At 46.8% G+C, this 23,878-nt stretch overlaps 1 protein-coding gene across 1 annotated transcript in view; it reads right to left on the reverse strand.

The window, feature by feature from the left end:
- The window catches only part of BAZ1B (bromodomain adjacent to zinc finger domain 1B), a 61,991-nt gene extending 52,782 nt beyond the window's left edge, over positions 1 to 9,209 (reverse strand). Inside the window, exons 1-3 of the mRNA XM_077294515.1 lie at positions 8,840 to 9,209; positions 5,116 to 5,232; positions 562 to 706 (exon numbers count right to left, since the gene is read on the reverse strand). Coding sequence (XP_077150630.1) covers positions 562 to 706; positions 5,116 to 5,232; positions 8,840 to 8,958 — 381 coding nt within the window. The 5' untranslated portion in view covers positions 8,959 to 9,209. The remainder of the gene's footprint in view (positions 1 to 561; positions 707 to 5,115; positions 5,233 to 8,839) is intronic.
- Positions 9,210 to 23,878: the final 14,669 nt, after the last annotated feature.

The following is a 23,878-nucleotide window of genomic DNA, read 5'->3' on the forward strand; positions in this document are numbered from 1 at the left end:
TGTTTCCATGGTCAGGACACCTTCAGAATTCGCTGTGGATTGGACGCTGTGTCCCATCCACAGCGTCCAGATGTTACAGCATAGTGGAGGGGATTTTATGAAATCCTGTCTCCACTATGTGTGCAGGGCAGCATCCGGCAGCCCTGCGTAACCGGACATGCAGCACGTCTTTCCAGACTGCAGCATGTCTATTTCGCAGAGATGCCGTCTCCGCAAGAAGAACACAGTCTATGTATAGGATGCGGGGATTCCGCATGTGTTCAATGAGCACATGCGGAATCACCACACATACAGCAGGGGCGGCACTTTGGGTGGAGCGGGGTTTCCGCTGCGTCCAAAGCGCCGAGCTTCCGGACCGTGGATACATACCCTTAGAGTTCATGTCTGACATTACTGAAGCAGGTAGAAGCCCAGTTTACAGGGTGCGTGTCTCCAGAAGCACAAGCTGAGCACAATGTATTGGGCACTACAATGGCATATTTCTGGAAAACACCCAGGGAGTCGAAAGCATCACAACATCCGTAGATTAAATTTCCAGGGTATAGTCAAAGTGTAGGATACCTCAAAGTCACACTCCTCATCAATGGAATACTTTGTCATTATATCCATCCAGGCCTGGTCCACCAACTTGTCTAAAGAGAGGGTGTTATGGTGCACGATCTCCAAAACCTGCTTCTCATACCACACTGGGAACTCTTCTTTTAATCTGTTATAAGAGCAAAGTATTGGTAAAGTCAGATGGAAGCATACAGCGATAATTGTTCTTACTGCAGACCATTGTGATAGACTCTTGACATCGTTTTTTGTGAACCACCATCCAACATCATCTTATATGGGCAAATGGCAGAATTTTAAAGAACAGAGCAGCAGCAGTATTCTTACCACTACTTCTGCCAGAATCTGTGACAAATGGAAACAGCTTTACAGGTACTAAAACTTGCATCACACAAAAGTTATAGAATCAAGTTTTAAAACGCCCCTGGCTGTACAGAACACCTATGTGTAGTCTGTACAATGCATCAACTAGAGCCAGATGCGGCAGCACGAGAGCTGAGCGAGATGCCCTAGGCCTTCATGCATACAGGGAGCAGAGGCGCAGGAAACAGTCAGCATCTCACTAGTCTTCTCCTAGGCACAAGATGAAAGGATCATCAGAAGGTGCCACAGCAGATTACAGCTTGTGTATTCAGTCTGAGCAGGCTCCATACCAGGCAGATACTGGTTGTATTACACAGCTGCCATCTGACAAACAGCAGCTACTGAAGCAAGATACTCTTAAAGGGAACCCGTCACCATGAATGCGCTATAACATGCCTGCAGATTAGACTGCAAAGAGACGAGTAGATGGATATATAGTTTTGTGAAAAAAAAAAAAAAAAAAAACAGTCTAAGGGTACGTTCACACAGGACTTTTTTGCTGCTTTTTTTTGCCGCTTTTTTTATGCTAATTTTCAGCTGCTTTTTACAGTACCAGTAAAGCCTATGAGATTTCAGAAATCTCATGCACACACGTTGGTTTTTTATTTGATCAGTATTTTCTGCTTTGCTGCTTTTTTTGGACATAGGGCATGTCACTTCTTTCAGCGTTTTTGCTGCGTTTTTGCAGCGTTTTTTCACCCATTGACTTGAATGGGTGATGAAAAAAACGCTGCAAAAACGCTGAAAAAACGCATGTAGCATTATTTGCTGCGTTTTTTGTGCAGAAAATCATGGCCAGCAGGAAGGGATCTCACAGCCAAGAGCTTAGGGGTGTGGTTAGTGAGGTGTGAAGAGCCATTGTGAGCCATTGTGAGGTGTGAAGAGCCATTGTGAGGTGTCCTGATTGTGATCTATTGTGAGGGAGTTCCTGGTAGTAAGGTGTGAAGAGCCATTGTGAGGTGTGAAGAGCCATTGTGAGGTGTCCTAGCAGCTGAAAATTGGCATAAAAAAAAGCAGCAAATATCTGCAGCAAAAAAGTCCTGTGTGAACGTACCCAAAAAACGCACCAAAAACGCACCAAAAAAACGCACCTAAATTAGCATAAAAAAAGCAGCAAAAAAAAGCAGCAAAAAAAGTCCTGTGTGAACGTACCCTAAAGGTACCGTCTCACAAAACGATTTACCAACGATCACGACCAGCGATACGACCTGGCCGTGATCGTTGGAAAGTCGTGTGGTCGCTGGGGAGCTGTCACACAGACAGCTCTCCAGCGACCAACGATGCCGAAGGCCCCGGGTAACCAGGGTAAACATCGGGTTACTAAGCGCAGGGCCGCGCTTAGTAACCCGATGTTTACCCTGGTTACCATCGTAAAAGTAAAAAAAAACAAACAGTACATACTCACATTCCGGTGTCCGTCAGGGACCCTCGCAGTCTGCTTCCCGCTCTGACTGAGTGCCGCCGTAAAGTGAAAGCAGATCACAGCGGCGATGTCACCGCTGTGCTCTGCTTTCACTTTCCGGCCGGCCGGCCGTCAGAGCGGGAAGCAGACGGCAAGGGACCTGACGGACACCAGAATGTGAGTATGTACTGTTTTTTTTTTTTTACTTTTACGATGGTAACCAGGGTAAACATCGGGTTACTAAGGGCAGCCCTGCGCTTAGTAACCCGATGTTTACCCTGGTTACAAGCGAACGCATCACTGGATCGCTGTCACACACACCGATCCAGCGATGACAGCGGGAGATCCAGCGACGAAAGAAAGTTCCAAACGATCTGCTACGACGTACGATTCTCAGCGGGGTCCATGATCGCTGCTGCGTGTCAGACACAGCGATATCGTATGGATATCGCTGGAACGTCACGGATCGTGCCGTCGTATTGACAAAAGTGCCACTGTGAGACGGTACCCTAAGGGTATGTGTCCACGTTCAGGAAACGCTGCGTTTTAGACGCAGCGCTGAGCCGCAGCGTCAAACGCAGTGTCCAGATGTTACAGCATAGTGGAGGGGATTTAATGAAATCCCGTCTCCACTGTGCATTAAAAAACGCATGCGTTTTTCCCGCAAAAATGCACATGCGGTGTGTTTTTTCAGAACGCAGCATGTTGCTACAATGAGCAAAACACGCAGGAACACCGCAGGTGACCTGCCAGTGACCTCAGGTGCATTTTTGGTCAGGATTTTACCTGCATATGCGTATGTGGACACATACTTTAACTTGTGTTTTAATCCTCTGCTCTTTCTGGGATTTTCAGTCCAGTGGACCGTCCTATCAGTGACTGACAGCTAACTCTGTATGTACATTTATACAAAGAAAGCAGTCACTGATCGGATTGACCAGAGGACCAAAAATCACAGAAATAGACGTTTTCATGATTAAGACAGGATATACTGAATCTTCTCTCAAAACTACACATCAGTCTGCTCAGCTCCTCCTGCTCTGTAACATGGTGCCTGCACATTAGAGTGCATTATCATGTATCATGGTGACAAGTACTTTTTAGGAGGTTTTTACACCGTTTTTTATTTTTTTTTTTTTTAACCCTAATTAGCACTACTCTACTGAGTTGGGTAATTCCATTTTTTTTTTTTCCCTGTGCCCCCGAGTCCATACGTTGTGGCCCTAGCAAATTCTGCCTCCAATGAACTAGGCATATACCACACAATTGTTGTGGGTGTGGCTGTTTCGATTGGTCAGCATTAGGGTATGTTTCCACGGTACGTAAACGCTGCTTGTTTGACGCTGCAGCGTCAAACAAGCAGCGTCCAGATGTTCCAGCATAGTGGAGGGGATTTTATGAAATCCCGTCTCCACTATGCGTGGAAACCCGCACGCGGCGGCCCTGCGACTCCGGACATGCTGCGCGTCTTTTCAGATCGCAGCATGTCCGTACACCTTGCGGGGGACGCAGCGTCCCCGCAAGGCATATCACAGGGCCCTATGGCGAGGGGTGCGATGATCCCGGATGTGTACTGTACACATCCGGCACCATCGCGTCCCAGGAAGGGGGCGGGGCTTAGCGCCGAGCGGCTTCGCCGCTGCGGCGATACCGCCGCCCCTCCGGACCGTGGAGCCATACCCTTAGAGGGAGAAAAGCCACCGCGCACAGACGTTATGTGCTATATGCCCAAATGACTTATGGGAAATTTACCACCATTACTACAGGTCATAACTTTGGAACTGAAAAATAAGAATGGGAGCAGTGACCATTGGAGGAGATACTCCGTGTAATTAAGACACAAAAAAGCCATAACTTAAAGGGCCACTTTAACTCCTTCAAAGCTGCTGTTAATGAGAATTTAAGCCACTTGATCCTAGCAGTGCATAATCTCACACCTGATCAGACAGACATAAGTAGAGACAACAGCATAATAGCAGTACAAGGAGGCAAATGTCCAACACAGTATCATGCACAGGTCTTATAGGTAAGAACAGGTTGTTACATATCTGATACACATTGGGCATCGGACTGTCGCCTCAGCGGGTGTGCCACCTGCATACAGTGGCATCTCTATTAGTGATGAGCAAGCATGCTCATGTGCTAAGAGTATCTTGTGTGCTCGAATGCTATGTTCTAATCCCCGTGGCTGCATGTCTCATGGCTGTGCGACAGAGGATGCAACACAGGCAATCCCTGCAGCTGAGGGACATACAGCCACGGAGACTCGAACATAGTATTCAAGCACGCCGAAGATTCTCTATTAGTACACGAGTATGCTCGGAGAACACCTTATGAGAACATGCACGCTCATCACTAGTCTATGCCCTATTTGCGTAGCAAGTTAAAACCAGAGAAGTCAAGGACATTGAATAAATAAGCGTGCTTTCACACTGCATTTTGGCACTCATTCATTATACCCGTCAGGGCCTACGTCTGAAACCCTCCACTACTCCCCCAATAAAGCGGGATTTGGGGCCATAGATTATATTAATGCCTACAGATGAACTTGTGCTCTGACATGCATCATTTTCGGGCGTGTACGCCTACTGGAGGTGGACATGACATGGTACACTGCGTCTGGGTGTCCGCATAAGCTCGAATACCATTTTGTGGGGGATTCAGACATGAGCCCTGAACTGACCAACTAACGGGTGCCGAAACGCAGTGTGAAAGAACATTAAGAGGCAGATGCACACTGATGAAAGCCTCACACACAAACTGAAAGTGTTAAATAAGAGAAATGCGCTACTCACAGCTCTGCCACTTCTTGCTCCTCATCCCAGGCCTCTTTGTGAGTCAGCTGACTGCTACCTGTGCTTTTACATGTCCAAACCCGCTCTGCATAGTGCTGCAATCGAGCTTCATATTCTCTACAATTCCGCGGTTAAGGAAAGACAGCCAGTGATACCGTGTATAACAATGCATAATGTGTCAAGTTCATTTTCAGTGTATATACAGAGGAGACAACATTTTAGTATTTTGGCATGCAGACATTTAAAAGACTTAACCCCTTCAAGACCGGACCTTTTTTCGGTTTTGCGTTTTCGTTCCCCTCCTTCCCAGAGCCATAACTTTTGTATTTTTCTGTCCAAATGGCCATGTGAGGGCTTATTTTAGCAGGACGAGTTGTTCTTTGAACAACACCATTGGTTTTACCATGTTGTGTACTAGAAAACTGGAAAAAATTCCAAGTGCGGTGAAGTTGTAAAAAAAAAAAAAAAAAGTGGAATCCTCCACTTGTTTGGATTTTTTGCTAGGTTCAGTAAATGCTCAAACTGACCTGCCATTATGATTCTCTAGGTCATTACAAGCTCATAGACAACAAACATGTCTAGGTTCTTTTTTATCCAAGTGGTGAAAAAAAAATTTCCAAACTTTGCTTTAAAAATAAAATGCGCAATTTTCCAGTACCCGCATTGTCTCCATTTTTCGTGATTTGGGGTTGGGTGAGGGCTTATTTTTTGCGTGCTGAGCTGACTTTTTAATGATACCAATGGTGCAGATACGATCTTTTGATCGCCCGTTATTGCATTTTAATGCAATGTCACAGCGACCAAAAAAGGTAATTCTGGCGTCAACTTTCATGCTACGCCATTTGGCGATCAGGTTAATGCTTTTTTATTGATAGATCAGGCGATTATGAACGCGGCGATACCAAATGTGTAGGTTTGATTTTAATTTTATTTTGAATAGTGCGATTTTAACTTTTTTTTTTTTTTTTTTACTTTTGCCATGGGTCAGTCTCCATAGGAGGCTAGAAGCTGCCACAACTTAATTGGCTCTGCTACATAGAGGCGATGTTCAGCTCGCCTCTATGTAGAATTGCTGAGTTGCTATGAGCATCAACCACTGGGTGGCGCTCACAGGGAGCCCTCTGGTTGTCATGCCGACGAAACCGATGACATCCCCCCCGATCACGTGAGGGGGTTCACTGGTGCGTGCATTTCCAGCCCGATTTAAATACCGCTGTCACGAGTTTGACAGCGGCATTTAACTAGTTAATAGCCGCAGGTGGATCATGATTCCACCAGCAGCTATTGCAGGCACATGTGAGCTGTTCAAAACAGCTGACACGTCTCGGGAAAGGTGTGGGGGTAACCGCTGGAGCCCACATCAAAGGGAGGGATACTGACATCGGCGTACTAATACAACCGATGTTAGTAAGGGGTTAAAAGTGCGCACAGAACGACAGGAGACTGAAGCAGAAGCACACAGCAATACTGTTAACTGCACAGCCCTGTGACTCATCAGCTTCAGGGCAGTGACATCAGCGTCCAGGAAGTAGAAGAGAAACTTTACAACTAGACCGAGCACTAGAAATCTAATTTTCTACAAACAAACATCATTAGTGACAGTTTCTCATTTCTCTGGCTGAGCTGGGCATCACCCAACCGCAGCAGTAGAAAAGGAATGATGGCATAGAACAGGGGTACAAAGGATCGAGTATGAGAAATCAAACATGTCCGGTCCTTGGGTTCCTCACATACACATCGTGTGGTGCTCACTGAATTAAGCTGGTCTATTCATCGTGAATGTGAAATGGGCAGCTTTAGTGTTTGATTGCATATCCAGCAGCAGGCCGACTGACACCCAGGACGTGTGGAGATTCAATAAAGTATTAAGTCACCCTATAGAAATCCTATGATAAAACAGAAAGATACTGAATGATGGGTCACTGCCCACAGGGGTTATGATCCATACATACCATACCCACACGTTACATTGTCAGAAACAAGTCACAGAAAAATAAAAGGAGTAGTCAGATAATTTAGAGCTTCTGAGAACTACAAATCCCAGTATTACTTTACAACCACAGGCTGTTATTGCCTGATGGGACCTGTCATTTGGATTCTAAGTGGGCAATTCAACACTTTTCCAGAATACTAGCATAAAACACTTTGAAAAGTCACCAAGTTTACAACACTTGCTGTTTTCACGCCAGTTTGAAGCAACACCGCCGGAGTGTGGAGCTGGGGCGGACGTGTCTATGCGCAAGTCATAGCCTGCAAAAATACTGATTTTTTCAAATGCAAAAAGCTACTTGGGTTTCTCACTAAAGTAGATTATTGGGGAGCTGCATGCCACTGGAAATACGCTGAAACTAAATGGTGTGCACCTCGGAATTAATTCAGCAAGCTCTTCATTAAGACCTATGGTAACTGACCCAAAATTTGCATGAGTCTCTTTTGCTGGTCTTGCCATTTCCTACATGTCACGAGGCCCATCGTACTGAGCCACTGCACATCACAGAAGCTGATGAAAGGACCACTCACCAGGGGCAAGTACCGGCCCTGTGCACTCCCTCATACACCTACATGCAGAGGACCCAATAACCACAGCTGCTACTACAAGGACAGAGGACGACTCGCCGCAGCTGCCCCCTCTAATCTAGACCACCTCTCCAACGTAAAGGCCACAGACACCGTGAGAACAGAAAAGCATTTCTCACCAAGCATAACGCAACCTACGATTGAGCACAAATACAGAGCGTTCCCTCCACGTTATACAAGGACCAATGCACCAACGACAAGGCCAAGAAGCCAGGGAAAATCATTTAGAAGCATCAGAATCAATTAAAGGGGACATCCTGACTTGTTTAAAGGAGTAGCCCCCCTTTAAGAAAACACAGCCTGGGGAAAAACAAAATATTTATTTATACATAAAACAGGACACCAGGAGCAGCGGTGACTCTGCATTAGAAGGAGGGAGGGTGTAAAGTCTGACTTGTTTATTTAATAAGTACAGTTGATACCAGGATTTTCTGAAAGGGGGAAGAGCATTTAAAACTGAAATCATTCGTCAGGCTTTCACTACATAATCTGATACAGGTGACATTACCGGGTTTCTTGCTGTAGTTTCAATAAAGTCCGTTCGATCATTTTTTCACTAGAGGACTAGTAAACTTGCCGCCATATAGTTTTACTCAAGAGCTCTGTATAGCCCCGCCTCCACCCGATTGACAGCTTTCTGCCTATGCAGTGTCCACAGAAAGCTGCCAATCAGGGGTGCAGCAGAGAAAATAGTGATTATCAAACCTGTAGCAAGCAGGCCAGTAGTGACATCACTGGAATGAGGGTCTCTGCCCCTACATCATACTGATCTCTGATGGGACAGCAATAACCTGCTGACAGATCGCCTTTACTGTATGAGGTGAGACCTTTCTCCGTACGATCGGTGCTTGCCGTCAGTGAATGGAGACACAGTGACGGCACCGTAGACTATCCCAGCCGTACAGCAGCGGACCCCGGGGACTCCTCACCCGTCCACAGCCGGGAGACCCCAGCGAGGAGCCCGCACACCAGAACAATGGGGCTGGCTCTGCCGGCAATGGCCGCCCCCACTGACACCAGCGTGAGAGCCGGAGACAGATGGGCAGCAGCAGCGCCGCCGCCGCCAGTCACCGCGCTCAGCCTGTGACACGGCCCGCGATGGCGTCACACGGATGACACACCACCCGGTACACAGCAGTAAGGATACTCCCGGCTCCTGAACGCCTCCTTGCTGTGCTCCACGACGAACACCTCCTCCCCCTCGCCGGGCGCCTCACTCAGCGGTTTCACCAACGGGAACGGTTTGCGGCCCAGTAACGGCGCCATCCTGAGAGCGAGCGTAGAGAAAAGTGCGCAGCTCCGGAGTTAACGGTCGGCCCAATCCTTGTCCCCTCAGCACAGAGGTGAAGGTAGAGCTGCCCGACACAAGCAGCCCCACCGATTTCCCGCCTTTGACTCCTCTCACACAGAAGAACAGCACGGATTGAAAAATGGCGGGAGAATCCCTTCCGCCGCCGGCTCCCTCCGCCTCCTCCTAGAAGCGCATACTACCATGAATACGCTTCACATTAAACACCGCCTACAACGGTCCTAACCAGAAATTCTATTGGACGTTAATGAAGCCCAGGGTTTGTGTCCCCGCTTTCTATTGGTCTATCAGGACCGCTTGAGCACGCCTCTTTCCTTGTTACCTTTCTTTAGCAAGGTTGGTTGCAGCGTGCGCAACGGGGTCGCAGATGTCATTAATATTGATTTTTTTTTTTTAATGCGAGGAACTTTATTTATGTGGACAAATCTTGAAAACAATTACATCCGGGTATTTCGGCGCCGGGTCTTGTTTCTTCACAGTTGTCTTCCTGGCTGGCGGTGAAGCCGCCTCTTCCCTCACACGGGCTACTTCCAGGCCGGTCCTGGGCCTGCTGCCCAACTGTCAGGGACAATGACCGCCTGCAGCGGGGCGGGGCCTCCCGTGCTGCCGCGATGGGCGGGTTGTCACACAGATGTCAGGCTCTCTCCGGTGACATTGCTGGGAGTGACGTCACGCTCTCACACTGCGGACGAGTTTCACTTCTGCACTTTCGTTTTTTTTCTTCCAGGAGCCATAACTTTCTTTTTTAGCATTTTTCTCCCACAGGACTGTCTGGGGCTTGTTGTGCGCGGGGCGGGCTGACGTTTTGGCACAAATTCATGCAATAGTAAAAAATGCTCTGGCGCCAGCTGTGCGATTACACCAGTGACAAACTAGTTTTAACTTAAAAAAAAAATAATACAAGTTGTTTTTTTTAATCCCCTGGAGACCTGACCCTTCGATCATTTGATCACTTGTCCTATAAACTGCAATTTAAATTGCTGATCTTATATGAAGCCAAGCCTGTGGATTAGCAGTAGGTCCTTGCTATGGAAACCTATGGGCACCCTGTGATTGCCTTGTGGGGCTGTAAGGAGGCAGCAGGCCTCAGAACACATAATTATCGCAACATTCCATGGAGCTTTACATGGGAAAAGGCTACGGTATACACATAATAAAAGACACCCTTTTTTGGTGTATTGCATGTTCTTTCCCCTTTCTTGCACCATCACTCCTCCCATTTGGCACAGGTCATTTTTAAGTTAGTAGGAGACTGCAGGGAAAGGGCTCCAGCCTACTTTTTGCTCTCACTTGAGGAAGTTGCTTTCAGTGATCCATTTATTTGGTGCTGTGCGGCGGCCATTGTTGCTGTGGATTTGGCTGGTGGGGCTGTGCGGTCTGGAGTCATGGGGACTCAGTCTTGAATCATGGGCGTTGTGAGGAACCAGGCCATCAGTACTGCTGGTGCTCCTTAAAGGCAATAAAGACCCATTGAGAGGCTCACAGAGACACAGCAGTGGTCTTCATACACTCTGACCAGAATATTAAACTAAGAACTCTTGTTCAGTAACATATATTTTTGCCTAGCGGCATTAGATTATTGTATGGTTTTTGGTTTTTTTTTTGGAGGCACTGTCCATGCACTTTTTTTGGTATTATAATAAAAAAACAAGTACAATAATCTTACACAATACAAGTCACTGACTGGAACAGGAGGAGAGAGGACCCTGCCCGCGAGGGCTCACAATCTACAAGGGATGGGTGAGGATACAATAGGTGAGGGTGGAGCTGGTCGTATAGCGGTATAGTTTAGCAATGGTTACTGCATATTGTAGGCTTGTTGGAAGAGGTAGGTCTTCAGGTTTCCACTGCAGGCGAGAATCTGATTTATTGTGGTAGAGCAGGGATGGAGAACCTCAGGCCCACGGGTTGTTTACAGCCTTCAGTGACCTTTTCTCCGGCCCCGGGCTATTCCCAGGGACCACACTGCTTGGGCTAGCAATTGTAATCTCATGGCCGCCAGCACAGAGGTTGCGTGCAGGTAAGTACTGGGAGGCTAGGTCACAGATGTATAGAGGTGACAGGTAGTGATGAGCGAGTATACTCGTTGCTCGAGATTTCTCGAGCATGCTCGGGGGTCCTCTGAGTATTTTTTAGTGCTCAGATTGTTTTTTCGCCGAAGCTGAATGATTTACATCTGTTAGCCAGCATAAGTACATGTGGGGGTTGCCTGGTTGCTAGGGAATCCCCACATGTAATCAAACTGGCTAACAGATGTAAATCATTCAGCTGCGGCGAAGAAAACGAAATCTCCGAACACTAAAAAATACTCGGAGGACACCAGAGCGTGCTCGGGAAATCTCGAGCAACGAGTATACTCGCTCATTACTAGTGACAGGTTGTAGATGGCTTTGTATGTCATGGTTAGGTTTCTGAACTGGAGACTTTGGGCAATGGGGAGCCAGTGCAGGGATTGGCATAGAGGAGCAGCCAGAGAATAGCAGGGGACAGGTGGATTAGTCGGGCTGCAGCATTCATGATAGATTGGAGGGGTGCGAGAGTGTTTGAGGGGAGGCAAAAAAGCAGGAGGTTGCAGTAGTTGAGATGGGAGATGATGAGGGCATGCACTAGTGTTTTTGCAGATTCTTAATTAAGGAATGTACAACTCCGTAAAATATTTTTGAGTTGGCAGGAAGTGGAAAGGGCTTGGATATGTGGTTTGAAGGAGAGATCAGAGTCCAGGATTATCCCGAGGCAGCAAGTTTGGGGGCTGGGGAGAGAGAGCAGCCAATGCCTTTGATGGATAGGTCTGTTAGGGATTGAATAATATGGGGAAAGAAGATGAATTCTGTTTTATCCATGTTAAAGTTTAGAAGGGTCATTATGGACACGGCGATAGGAATTGTGTACTTTTTGTTTTACCACAAATGCTGCGTTTCAAGTGGTGAAACGGACTTTAGTGATTTGTGTGCACTTTTTTTTACTTAGTCACACTGTGGGACATGTATAATTTTTATTTTGATAACCGGTCTCATACACTGCTGTATCAGACTGTCAGCGACTCACTAACTGGTGCCTATGAGACTCAGCTTATAGCTGGATCTCACAGGCCACCGTACCCTGGGGTCATCACTTGACCTCAGGGTGCCTTGGTAACCATCGGGACCCACAATTCTCATTGCGGCTGTCCGATGGTTACTAAGGGGGTCTGGTGACCCCCTTGTAACAACTTAAATACAGCTGTCGTGATTGACAGTGGTATTTAAGGTGTTAATCGGCACCGATCGGTGGCAAAACCAGCCGGGGCTAATACCGCAGGGTGTCAGCTGTCACATCCGCTGATGTCAGCTGTGAGTCACCGTCGCTCGGCAGCGCAATACTCTTATTCCTCAGCGCCGTTAAAAAGCGTAGTTGAGGAATAAGTACCCTTAACCACCACTGTTAGAAGGCGTATCGGCAGTCGTTAAGGGGTTAAATGTTTGGCCCAGGAAAAGATGTCCTGAGTGCCTGTACTTGGTTTGGTCAGACATTCTGTGCTGATAGAGTTCCTTTAATGGTTTCCATAGTCAAAGAAGAGGCAACAGATTTGTTATAAACAGGTAGTCAATTGGTGAGGACCATCGTGTGTTTACATGTCTGACTATCTGGTAGCTGCAACAACTTGCTGATATTTGCAATGATCGGTGGAGAAGCTCCTCGTCTGCACTTCCTTCACTAGAGCTGTCACTGTCTCATCCTCACAGTGAGTTATTACCTGACCAAACCTGCTCCACATGACTGAAAGAACAAACTGTAATACAATTACTATTTATATTCCATTATGGTGGCTCATGGTCTTTGTGACGTGACATGACATACATCATAAATAGGTTCTGTGGCTGCAGCCCCTTCAAGTAGCTGTGATGGTTAGTGACATCTGGGCACAGGTAGAAGTCTAGTTGTCTGCCATTAGTATTTAGCTGTATCCCAAACCTTATTAGTATTTAGAGCTGCACATAGGCCAACTAGGACAGGGTCCCTGTTGAAGGGACCACATCATACATGGGGCTGACTGTAGGGTTCAGTAACAGAAGTATGTCAGTTTTAGGTCAGGTTCACAAGGCCATATTATTTCACAGTCTGAATATAGACTGTATAGGCTGAAGGGGACTCCCAACTCGAATTTACACTGCAGTCCATATACAGACTGACAGATGGCTGTCTAAGGCCATGTTCACACTTTGCGGGTTTTTCCGCGGAACCGCAGCGTTTCTGCAGCTGCGGGTCCGCAGCAGTTTCCATTGCGTTTACATTTACATGTAAACCCTATGGAAACCACAATCTGCTGTGCACATGCTGCAGGAAAAATCGCGCAGAAACGCAGCGGTTTACAACCCGCAGCATGTCACTTCTTTGTGCAGAATCGCTGCGATTCTGCACACATAGGAATGCATTGATCCGCTAACTTCCCGCATGGGGCTGTGCCCACGATGCGGGAAGTAAGCGGATAATGTGCAGATGGTACCCGGGGTGGAGGAGAGGAGACTCTCCTCCAGGCCCTGGGAACCATATTAGTGTAAAAGAAATAAAATAAAAAAATAATGATATACTCACCTCTCGGCACTGCACGCGGCCGTCCGGTCACAGGGTTGCTGTGCGAGCAGGACCTGCGGTGACGTCGCAGTCACATGACCGTGACGTCACGAGGGTCCTTCTCGCACAGCATCTTTGGAATCAGACTGCCGCGTGCAGCGCCGAGGAGATCGGGACGTCAGAGGGTGAGTATAAACCATTTTTTAAATTATTTTTAACATTACTATTGATGCTGCATATTGCTGCATATGCAGCATCAATAGTATAGGAGTAAACCCGCAGCGGAAACCGCAAAACAAACCGCGATAAATCTGCAGGGATAACCGCAGCGGTTTTGCCCTGCAGATTTATCAAATCCGAGAACCAGCAGAGGACCCCGCAAAGTTTGCACATAGCCTAAGGCTACTTTCACACATCAGGTTTTTTGCATCAGGCACAATCCGGCGAATGTTGGAAAAACTGGATCCGGCGCAGAATGTGAAAAACTGATGCGACGGATCCGGTTAGCATATATAGATTATTGGGAAAAAAAAAAAATTTTGGTGCATGCGCAGTTTAAAAAAACGGAATCTGGTGCCGGAATCCATCATTTTCCGGATCCGGCACCTTCCGGCTCCCATAGACTTCCATTCAAACAAACAGCCGGAAGCGCCGGGTCCGGCGCTTCCGCCTTTTTCGCCGGAGACAAAAAAACATTGCTATGGATGTTTTTTCAAGAAACCGGAAACGGCAGATTTGTCGGATCCGGCAAAAACCGGAGGAAACGCAAGGTCATCAGGCGCAATCCAGCACTAATGCAAGTCTATGGGGAATAAAAACGGATCCGGCGGCAACATTCGCCGGTTCCGTTTTTTGAAAATTAGCCGGAGTGAGCCTGATGCTGAAAACCTGATGTGTGAAAGTAGCCTTATCCTGGCCTTTCACATAGCATTTTCTAGAAAAACATTAATCAGGGACACCAAGGAAGCTACTTCCACCAATGGCCTTATGAATCTGATAGCTTCCACTCCAAGATACATGGATTACAGCAGTGTCATAATTGAACCTTAAAGGTTACACCAGTATAGTTGTGTAACAAAATGTTAAGCTTTATGTTGATGCCTTAGAAGGCTGGTCCAATACCTATAAAGCCCTTTATAAATGCCTGTCATTAAGGGCAAGTTCACACTGGGTGTTTTTTTCAGCATTTTATTTCTGCAGCAAAACCTGCTCTATTGGCAGGAAAGAAGCTGCAGGAAGAAAGCTGGTTTTGCTTGTTTTTTTGCTGCGTTTTTGTCATGCTACATTTGTCTTTTGTGGATGCTGATAAAGTTTAGTGCAAAAAAACAAAACAAAAACTCATTCTATTTAATCAGCTTTTAGAACAAAAAAAACACTGCAAAACATGATGCCTGCATTTTTTGGTGCTGATTTTCAGCATTTTTTTGACCACCCATTAGGCCACGTTCCCACGATCAGGAGGTAGCAGCGGTTTGGAAATAGCGTATTTTTGTATTTCTAAGCATGCCGGTAAATCCCCATCTGTTCACTACACAGTCCGGATTTACCGCATTCAATACATTCTATTGTGGAAATTTCTGTTGTAGAGACTAGCATCTCCGCAGCAGAAATTAACATGCTGCAGTTCGTAAACCCGCACCGTGGGAGAGTTTACAAAGCAGAAAATAGATGCACAGTGGGCATGGAATTTATAGAAATCCCATCCACTGTCCTTGTACTGTACAATGCAGCGCTTTGAGCACAGCACAACTGTGCTGTGTCCAAAACGCTGCTATTCCTGATCATGGACACGTACCCTTACCTTCAAAGGGGGGAAAAACGCTGAAAACACAATGAAAGAAGTGACATGTTCTATTGTGCAAAAAACATGCAAAGTACAAATTTCTGATAACAAAAAAACAAGGTGTGTGCATGAGATTTGTGAAATCTCAAGACTTTGCTGGTACTATAAAACGCCAATGAAAGTTTGTATACAAAAAAAACCCCCTAGTGTGAACATAGTCTAAGTCACATTTGTAATTAGCTTTATTATTAAATTCCCTGCACTTCTACCTATCCTATTTCTTATGTGTTTTTTTACTTTAGTTCCTGCAGAGTCTATCACCCCTCATGAAACGGGATAGTGCTGTAGTCACATACGACAGCTACTGTCACCGCCGTCCATTAATGATATCCTCGTTCAGTACATCTGATTGAGAAATGACCACATCTCCAGTCGCTGCTGTCACAGTCACCACTTCTAATAAAGCAGTCTCTTTCCCTGAAATGAATTGTCATCCAAGTAGTGTGATACCAGCACTGCCCCCTGATGACAGTTCGTTTGAGGACAGTGATGGAAGCGATGGGGCAGCGCTGCTGTCACTCACCTTGCTTCTATCACTGCCCTCTAACAGCCTTAGGGAGATTAGAAAGTTTTAAAGCAGGGGTCTCAAACTAAAACGGGGTTTGAGGCCACTTGAGAAAATCCCCTTACGGCACCCTGGCTGCACTGTTAAATTTAGGGTGGAGCTACATGGCACCACAGAGATCATGCCCCCTGAAGAAGCGATAGCCACACGAAACGCGCTTCGGGATACGTGGCCGCAGTCTTGGCAGGAACAGCTATATAATGGGCAATTAACCTCGTAACCATTTGATTATATTTCTCAGTACAACGGATACCTAAATGAATTGTATACTACCAGATCTTAGATCATCATTCTATAGCAACATGTTTGTCTAGATAATTTGTCACATTTGAACCTAGGATTACATACTGATGAGTTATAATTATTCTATCATGTTTGAGAAATCATGCTCATATTAGCTTAAATTGGTATTTCGTTTTAATATCATTATCCTGGCAATAGCCTTCGACCACTGTTCTCGTTTCCACCTTTATGGATCAGAAACTTTATGTACCCATATACACAAAGACTTTTTTATCAAAATTGTATTTATTGTAAATACAAACATTTTTCATGTATAATTGCATATTGTTATATTTAATGACTCAGATCCTCCTTTTGTAGCACTTCTAACAAAGCAGTCTCTTTCCCTGAAATGAATTATCATCCATGGTTGGTGATAGAAGTAGTGTGAGTGATACCAGCGCTGCCCCCTGATGACAGTTCGTTTGAAGACAGTGATGGAAGCGATGGGGCAGCGCTGTTGTCACTCACCTTGCTTCTATCACTGCCCTCTAACAGCCTTAGGGAGATTAGAAGATTTTAAAGCAGGGGTCTCAAACTAAAATGGGGTCTGAGGCCACTTGAGAAAATCCCCTTATGGCACCCTGGCTGCACTGTTAAATTTAGGGTGGAGCTACATGGCACTACAGAGGTCATGTGGCCCAAGATTGCTATGTGTAGCTGATTCATCAGTGTCATACAAGTACATGGCTTCAAATTGTGATGCCTAGTGCACTGCAACCCCACAGCCCCTATATATAACATGTGATGGCCCTGTATATACAAGGCCCCTATATACAGCATGATGGCCATATAGCCCCCTATATAGTCTCATTGCCCCACAGCACTTCTGTACACAATAGGATGGCTTCACAGCCCCCCTACATTCAGTATGATGACACCACAGCTCTCCTACATACAGTATGATCTCACAGCTCCTGAACACAGTATCATTGCTACCACAGCACCCTGTATAGAATATAATGCCCCACAGCCTCCCTACATACAGTATAATACCCCCTTAACACTTACCTCTTGCCGTGCAGTTCCATCCTATCTGGCAGGTGTAGACAGCTCAGGGTACACTGCATGACATTGTTCAGCATACACAACTATGCTGTGCAGGCACAATGGCACCTGACACACGGTGCCAGCCTGGATGATAGCCGCCACCCAGCCTAGCCTGCCCCTGGGTGTGGGCAGCAAAAAAAATTGTTTCGGGGCTGCCCCAAAGGGTATCTCTCAGCATGATTTTATCCACAAACTGTTTAAGTGTGCTGTAGGTCTTGCAAAGAAAAGCCCATTTAACCTATAACTAGCAAGTCTGTTCCTATGTTACCATAAAATCGCTGCTTGAATCAATATACAAATGAGGCTTAAGTGCTTTGGGCTTGACAAAGCACTTCCCAAACCTTTATCTTTCCAGTTCTATTCCCCACCTAGCTCCAACTTCTCCTGCTTGACTAACAGCACCTTTGCTTGAAGTCATACAGAAAAGGACCAAGTAGTAGTTGTGAAGATGACAGCTCTCACTACATCATTGGAAAATCATAATTACTTCATAACAAGCAGTACAAAAATCAGTATAATTTCCGCAATCATTTATTTGTGGGTAAAAAAAATGAAATTTGGTGAAAATGTAGCAATTTTCAAACTTTTAATTTGTATGCCCCTAAACCAGGGGTCCCCAACCTGTAGCTCGGGAGCCACATGTAGCTCACGGTCCCATGAATTTTGGCTCGCGGCTGTCTGCCAGCTTGGTGCATAAGCTCCAGGTCTAGCAGACAGGTATAAAGAGAACATCTGAAAATGGTGAATTTTGTGAGAAGCCCTGCACAGAAGAGCAGATCTGGATTCACATATACTGGTCTTAGGGGTTTAGAGATGATTTAAGTATGGTACGCTGGAGACAAGATGATAGCACCTGTCAGAGGAGATGCTTAAAGCTGAATGTGACAGTGTCTTAGGAGTGCTTTATAGGACAATACTGAATATGGGGTATTGTGGGAACTCCTGAATCTTACTATGCTAAGTTGGGGTGATTTTCGTGGAAATGCTTTGGTTACCATTGTGCCTGTAATGGGGGCTTTGGTTGCCACTATTGTGGGGGGGCGGGACCTGAATGTGGCTCGCGACCCTCTGTCAAGGCTGGCTGTGGCTCACGACCCTCTCACAGAGCTGAATATGGCTCTCAAGGTCAGGAACGTTGGGGACCTCTGCCTTAAACCATAGTTATGTAACAAAACAGTTGATAACATTTCCCACATGTCTGCTTTACATCAGCATAATTTTTTTAACTAATTTTTTTGTTAGGAAGTTAGAAAGGTTACATTTAACTTTTTTCACAATAATTTTACTTTAGACCCAAATTGCTTTATTTTCACAATGGAAACAGAAGAAAATGAACCCTAAAATGATACCCCATATGTGGGGGAAAAGTACTGTTTGGGAGCATGGAAGGAGCATTATTTGAGTTTTTGAACACAAAATTGGCTGGAATGGAAAGCAGATGCCATGACCCTTTTGGAAACCCCCCACAAGTGACCCCATTTTGGAAACTAGACCACTCAAGGAACTAGATGTGTGGTGAGCACCTTGAACACACAAGTGCTTCACAGATATTTATAATGTTGAGCCAAGAAAAAAAAAATTCTAAATGCTCTTTCAGCCCCCAATCTTTTGAGTTTCACAAGGGTAACATGAGAAAAATGGATACTAAAAATTGTTGGGGAAAAAGTACTGTTTGAAGCGCTTGGAAGGGAAGGAGCAGCGTTTGACTTTTTGAACGCAAAATTAGCTGGAATCATTAGCGGATGCCATGTCACACTTGGAGAGCCCTTGATGTGCCTAAACAGTGGAAACCCCCCACAAGTGGTGCCATTTTGGAAACTAGACTCCTCAAGGAATGTATCTAGATGTGTGGTGAGCATCTTGAACCCCCAGGTGCTTCACAGAAATTTGTAACGTTAACTTGTAAAAATAAAAAAACATGAATTTTCGTGTTACTCACCGTAAAATCCTTTTCTCCGAGTCGTTCATTGGGGGACACAGGACTGTGGACTGTGGGTGTATGCTACTGCCGCCAGGAGGCTGACACTAAGTAGATAAAAAAAAAAATTAGCTCCTCCGACATATACACCCTGACACTGGCCGAGACAGCTCCAGTTTGGTGCAAAAGCAGTAGGAGAGAAAGTAAAACAGCATTAATATAGAGACAACATGTCTAGAATAACTCCACCGGCTGAAAAGAGATAATCAATAAAAATAAGGGTCGGGAGCTGTGTCCCCCAATGAACGACTCGGAAAAAAAGGATTTTACGGTGAGTAACACAAAAATCCATGTTTTTCCGTCTCATTGGGGGACACAGGACTGTGGGATGTCCCAAAGCAGTCCCTGGGTGGGAAGAAAACCCAGCTGAATAAGCCCCTAGGCACTTACCGCCTATAGGTGTGCTACTGCTGCCTGAAGAATCCTTCTACCCAGACTTGCATCTGCAGAGGCCTGAGTATGGATGTTATAGTGCTTGGCAAAGGTGTGCAGACTGGACCAGGTTGCGGCCTTGCAAACCTGTTCTGCTGATGCCTGGTGCCGAAGCGCCCAGGAAGCCCCCACTGCTCGAGTGGAGTGCGCCTTGATCCCAGCCGGGACGACCGTACCCTTGATACGGTAGGCTTCCTGAATAGTTGATCGTTTCCATCTGGCTAAGGTAGATTTTGAGGCTGCGAGTCCCTTCCTACGACCCTGAGGAAGAACGAACAGAACATCTGTCTGACGAAAAGATGCAGTCCTTGAAACGTATCTCCTCAGAGCTCTCAGTAGGTCCAACGTATGGAGAGCTTTTTCCACACGATGCGCTGGTGCTGGACAAAAGGAAGGTAAGACAATATGCTCGTTAATGTGGAACGAGGAAACCACCTTTGGCAAGAAGGAAGGTACTGGCCTGAACACAACCTTATCTTGATGAAACCTTAAATACGGAGCCTGGCAGGATAGGGCCGCCAGCTCTGAAACCCGCCTAATGGAGGTCATGGCCACCAAAAAAACACAACTTTCCATGAGAGGTACGATAAAGAGACTTCTTGAAGAGGCTCAAAAGGAGCTTCCTGTAGTGCACTTAAGACTAGATTAAGGTTCCAAGCTTCCAGGGGGGGGCCTCTAGGGCAGTACCTTGTGAGAAACTCCCTGTAAAAAAGTTTTTACCTGCAGATTGATAGCTATCTTACGCTGAAAGAGCACCGACAAAGCTGATATTTGTCTTCTGAGGGTACTAGGTGCGAGGCCCGAATCCAGGCCGGCCTGAAGAAATGCTAGGATGTTAGGAATGGAGAAACGAAGAGGGGGAAGACTGTTTCCTGCACCATGAAAGGTAAACCTTCCAGGTGTGGTGATAAATTCGCGCCGAGGTGGATTTCCGGGCGCTAATCATAGTATCAGCAACTTTCTGAGAAAACCCGGCCTGCGTCAGAATCCAAGATTCAACGTCCAAACCGTCAAACGCAGAGCCTCTGAGTTCTGGTGGAATATTGGGCCTTGAGACAGAAGATCCGGACGGGTTGGCAGCCGCCAAGGAGCTTCGGCGAGCAACTGCACCAGGTCTGCGTACCATGACCGACGAGGCCAATCTGGGGCCACTAGAATTGCAGGAACTCCCTCTATCTTGACCTTCCTGACCACCTTCAGGAGTAGTGCCAGAGGAGGAAAGATATGGGAGCCGAAACTGGTTCCAAGGTAGAACTAATGCATCCACTGCGATTGCCTGTGGATCTCGATACCGGGCGACGAACCTGGGTACCTTGGCATTCAATCCTGAGGCCATTAGATCCACGTCCGGGGTTCCCCAATGCTGGCATATCTGCAAAAAGAAGACGGGAAGGAGACCATTCCCCGGACGCAAGGCCTTGCCTGCTGAGAAAATCCGCTGCCCAATTTTCCTTGCCCGGAATATGAACCGCCGAGATAAGAGTGGTTCCTCTCGGCCCAGCAGAGGACTTGTTTCACCTCATGCACAGCTGGCCTGCTGCGGGTGCCTCCCTGGTGATTTATGTATGCCACCGCCGTGGCATTATCTGATTGGATCCTGACCGGGTTGCCTGCCAGAAATGGATGAAAGTGCTGCAGAGCCAGCCTAATCGCCCGAATCTCCAACAGGTTGATCGGAAGGATTGACTCCCTTGAGGACCAGCGTCCCTGGGCTGTGTGGTGGCAAAATACTGCTCCACAACCGAGCAGGCTGGCATCCGTTGTGACGACCAGCCAATGGACTGGGGGGAAAAGGCTTCTCCTGCTGCAGAGAGGGACTCATTGTCCACCATGTCAGAGCTTGTCTGACCTGGCGAGACAGACGACACCTGAGATTAAGAGAGGTTGGACTTTTGTCCCAGGATGTTAAAAGCGCATGTTGGAGAGGGCAAAGATGGAGTTGCGCAAAAGGCACTGCCTCTATTGCTGCCACCATCTTTCCTAAGACCTTCATGCAAAACCTGATCGTGTGGGCGCCTGGTTGGCGAAGGACCCTCACTTCCTGCCGGATGGTCAGTTCCTTGTTCTGGGGAAGGACCGTCAGACCTCGGGAGGTGTCGAAGACCATTCCTAGAAAAGAAATTTTCCGGGATGGCACCAGAGACGACTTCTTCAAATTCACTAGCTACCCTAGGCGAGACAAGAGTGTCCATAGTAATGTTGACATTCTCCTCGCATGCTCGAAAAGTTGAAACTTTTACCAAAAGGTCGTCTAAATATGGCATGATGACTATGCCCCGAGAACGCAGAATAGACACTACTGTTGCCATTACCTTTGTGAATATTCTGGGAGCAGTGGCAAGCCCGAAGGGCAAGGCTGTGAACTGGAAGTGCCGATCGCCTATGGAAAAGCGTAGGAACTTTTGATGTGAAGGAAATATGGGGATATGAAGATAGGCATCTTGAATATCTATGGAGGCTAGGAATTCTCCCTTTTCCATAGCCGAAATGACTGACCGGAGGGATTCCATACGGAACCGACGAATGCAGAAAAATTTGTTTAAACACTTTAGGTCCAAAATGGGCCTTACTGATCTGTTCTTTTTGGGAACGATGAACAGGTTGGAATAAAACCCCTGAAACCTTTGTTCCCTTGGGACGGGAAAAATGACCCCGTTGATCTGAAGGGATTCGACGGCTTTGACCAACGCTTGCATACGGGTTTTTTAACCGGGGAGACGGGATGGAAAAAACCGGCTCGGGAGAAGAGAGAGGAACTCTATCTTGTACCCTGAAGACACCAGGTCTCTTACCCATCTGTCGGAAACGACGGTGAGCCAAGACTGATGAAACAGGAGCAGACGACCGCCTACTCTGTTGGAAACGAGCCGCGGATGCCTCCAGTCATTTGGCTGAAGACCGATGGGATCTAGATCCCCTTGACCTTGGCCATTGGGACCGCATTCTTCCCAATGGGTTGGCTCTATATGAGATCTGATGGTCTCTGTCTTGGCTAGACCGACCTGGACCGACAGGGTTTGCCGCTGTGGTCCACCTGGAGTTACGAAAGGGTTTAAACCTCGCCTGAAATTGGCGAGGAAACGGCTGTTTAACTTTTTGTTGTGGGAGAAAATTACTCTTTCCTCCTGTGGTATCTGAAATGAGTTGATCCAACTTTTCGCCAACAAATCGGCCACTCTGATAGGGGAGACTTGTAAGAGATTTCTTTGAGTTAGAGTCTGCCTGCCAAGTTCTCAACCATAGAGCCCTTCTAATGGATATTGCATTAGCAGCTGCTAATGCAGCACAATTAGCTGCATCCAAGGATGCATTGATCAGGTAACTTCCAGCTAAAGCTATCTGATTTGACATTTCCGTCACATCTATCGGTAACCCTCTATCCTGACGAACTTTGGTCAAAGACTCTGAACAGGATATCATGGCTTTGGCTACCCAGGTCGCCGCAAAAGAGGGCGCGAGAGCTGAGACAGAGACCTCAAAAACAGAACGAGCTAGACTCTCTTTGATCCGATCCGTTGGATCCCTAATAGAGGAAACATGGGATAAGAGAGTATTAGAAGCCAACCGAGAAACAGGTGGATCTACCGCAGGAGATTCCGCCCACTTTTTATGTAACTCAGGGGAAAAAGGATATCTTGCACTTAGAGCTTTTTTGACCCGAGAAGCGCCTGCCCGGCCTTTCCATGTGGCGCTGGACTAGGTCCTCAAATTCAGGATGAGCGTAAAAAATTCTATGAGGCTGCTTGAACCTCTTAAAAGACACCTTATGACCAGAAGTCAAGGTGGCTTCGTCCTCCACTCCCAAGGTTTGATTAACGGCCTCGATGAGGCTGTCCACTGACTCCTGGTAATCAGGAGCCTCTAAATCGAGAGAACCTTTGGAGTCATAGTCCGAACCATGTTCACTCACCTCTGCAGGAGAGGGAGAACGGGACACGGAAGTCCAGGATGCAGATGCACCTGACGGACCGGGAGATGCTGTATGGGTTCGTTTCCCCTGCGTCTGCCTAGAGGGAGCGCGGCCCCTGCAGACCGGAGGTTCCTGTGAACTGAAGGATTTTTTTTAAGACAGATGAACCATCCGGGGTCTGGAGGGACTCGATCGCCTTAGTTAAGGACGACAGACTGTGTCAAGGATGCGACCCATTCAGGGGGGGACACCGCCATCGCAGATAC

This window comes from Ranitomeya variabilis, chromosome 3, assembly GCF_051348905.1.
Source record: "Ranitomeya variabilis isolate aRanVar5 chromosome 3, aRanVar5.hap1, whole genome shotgun sequence".
NCBI lineage: Eukaryota > Metazoa > Chordata > Amphibia > Anura > Dendrobatidae > Ranitomeya > Ranitomeya variabilis.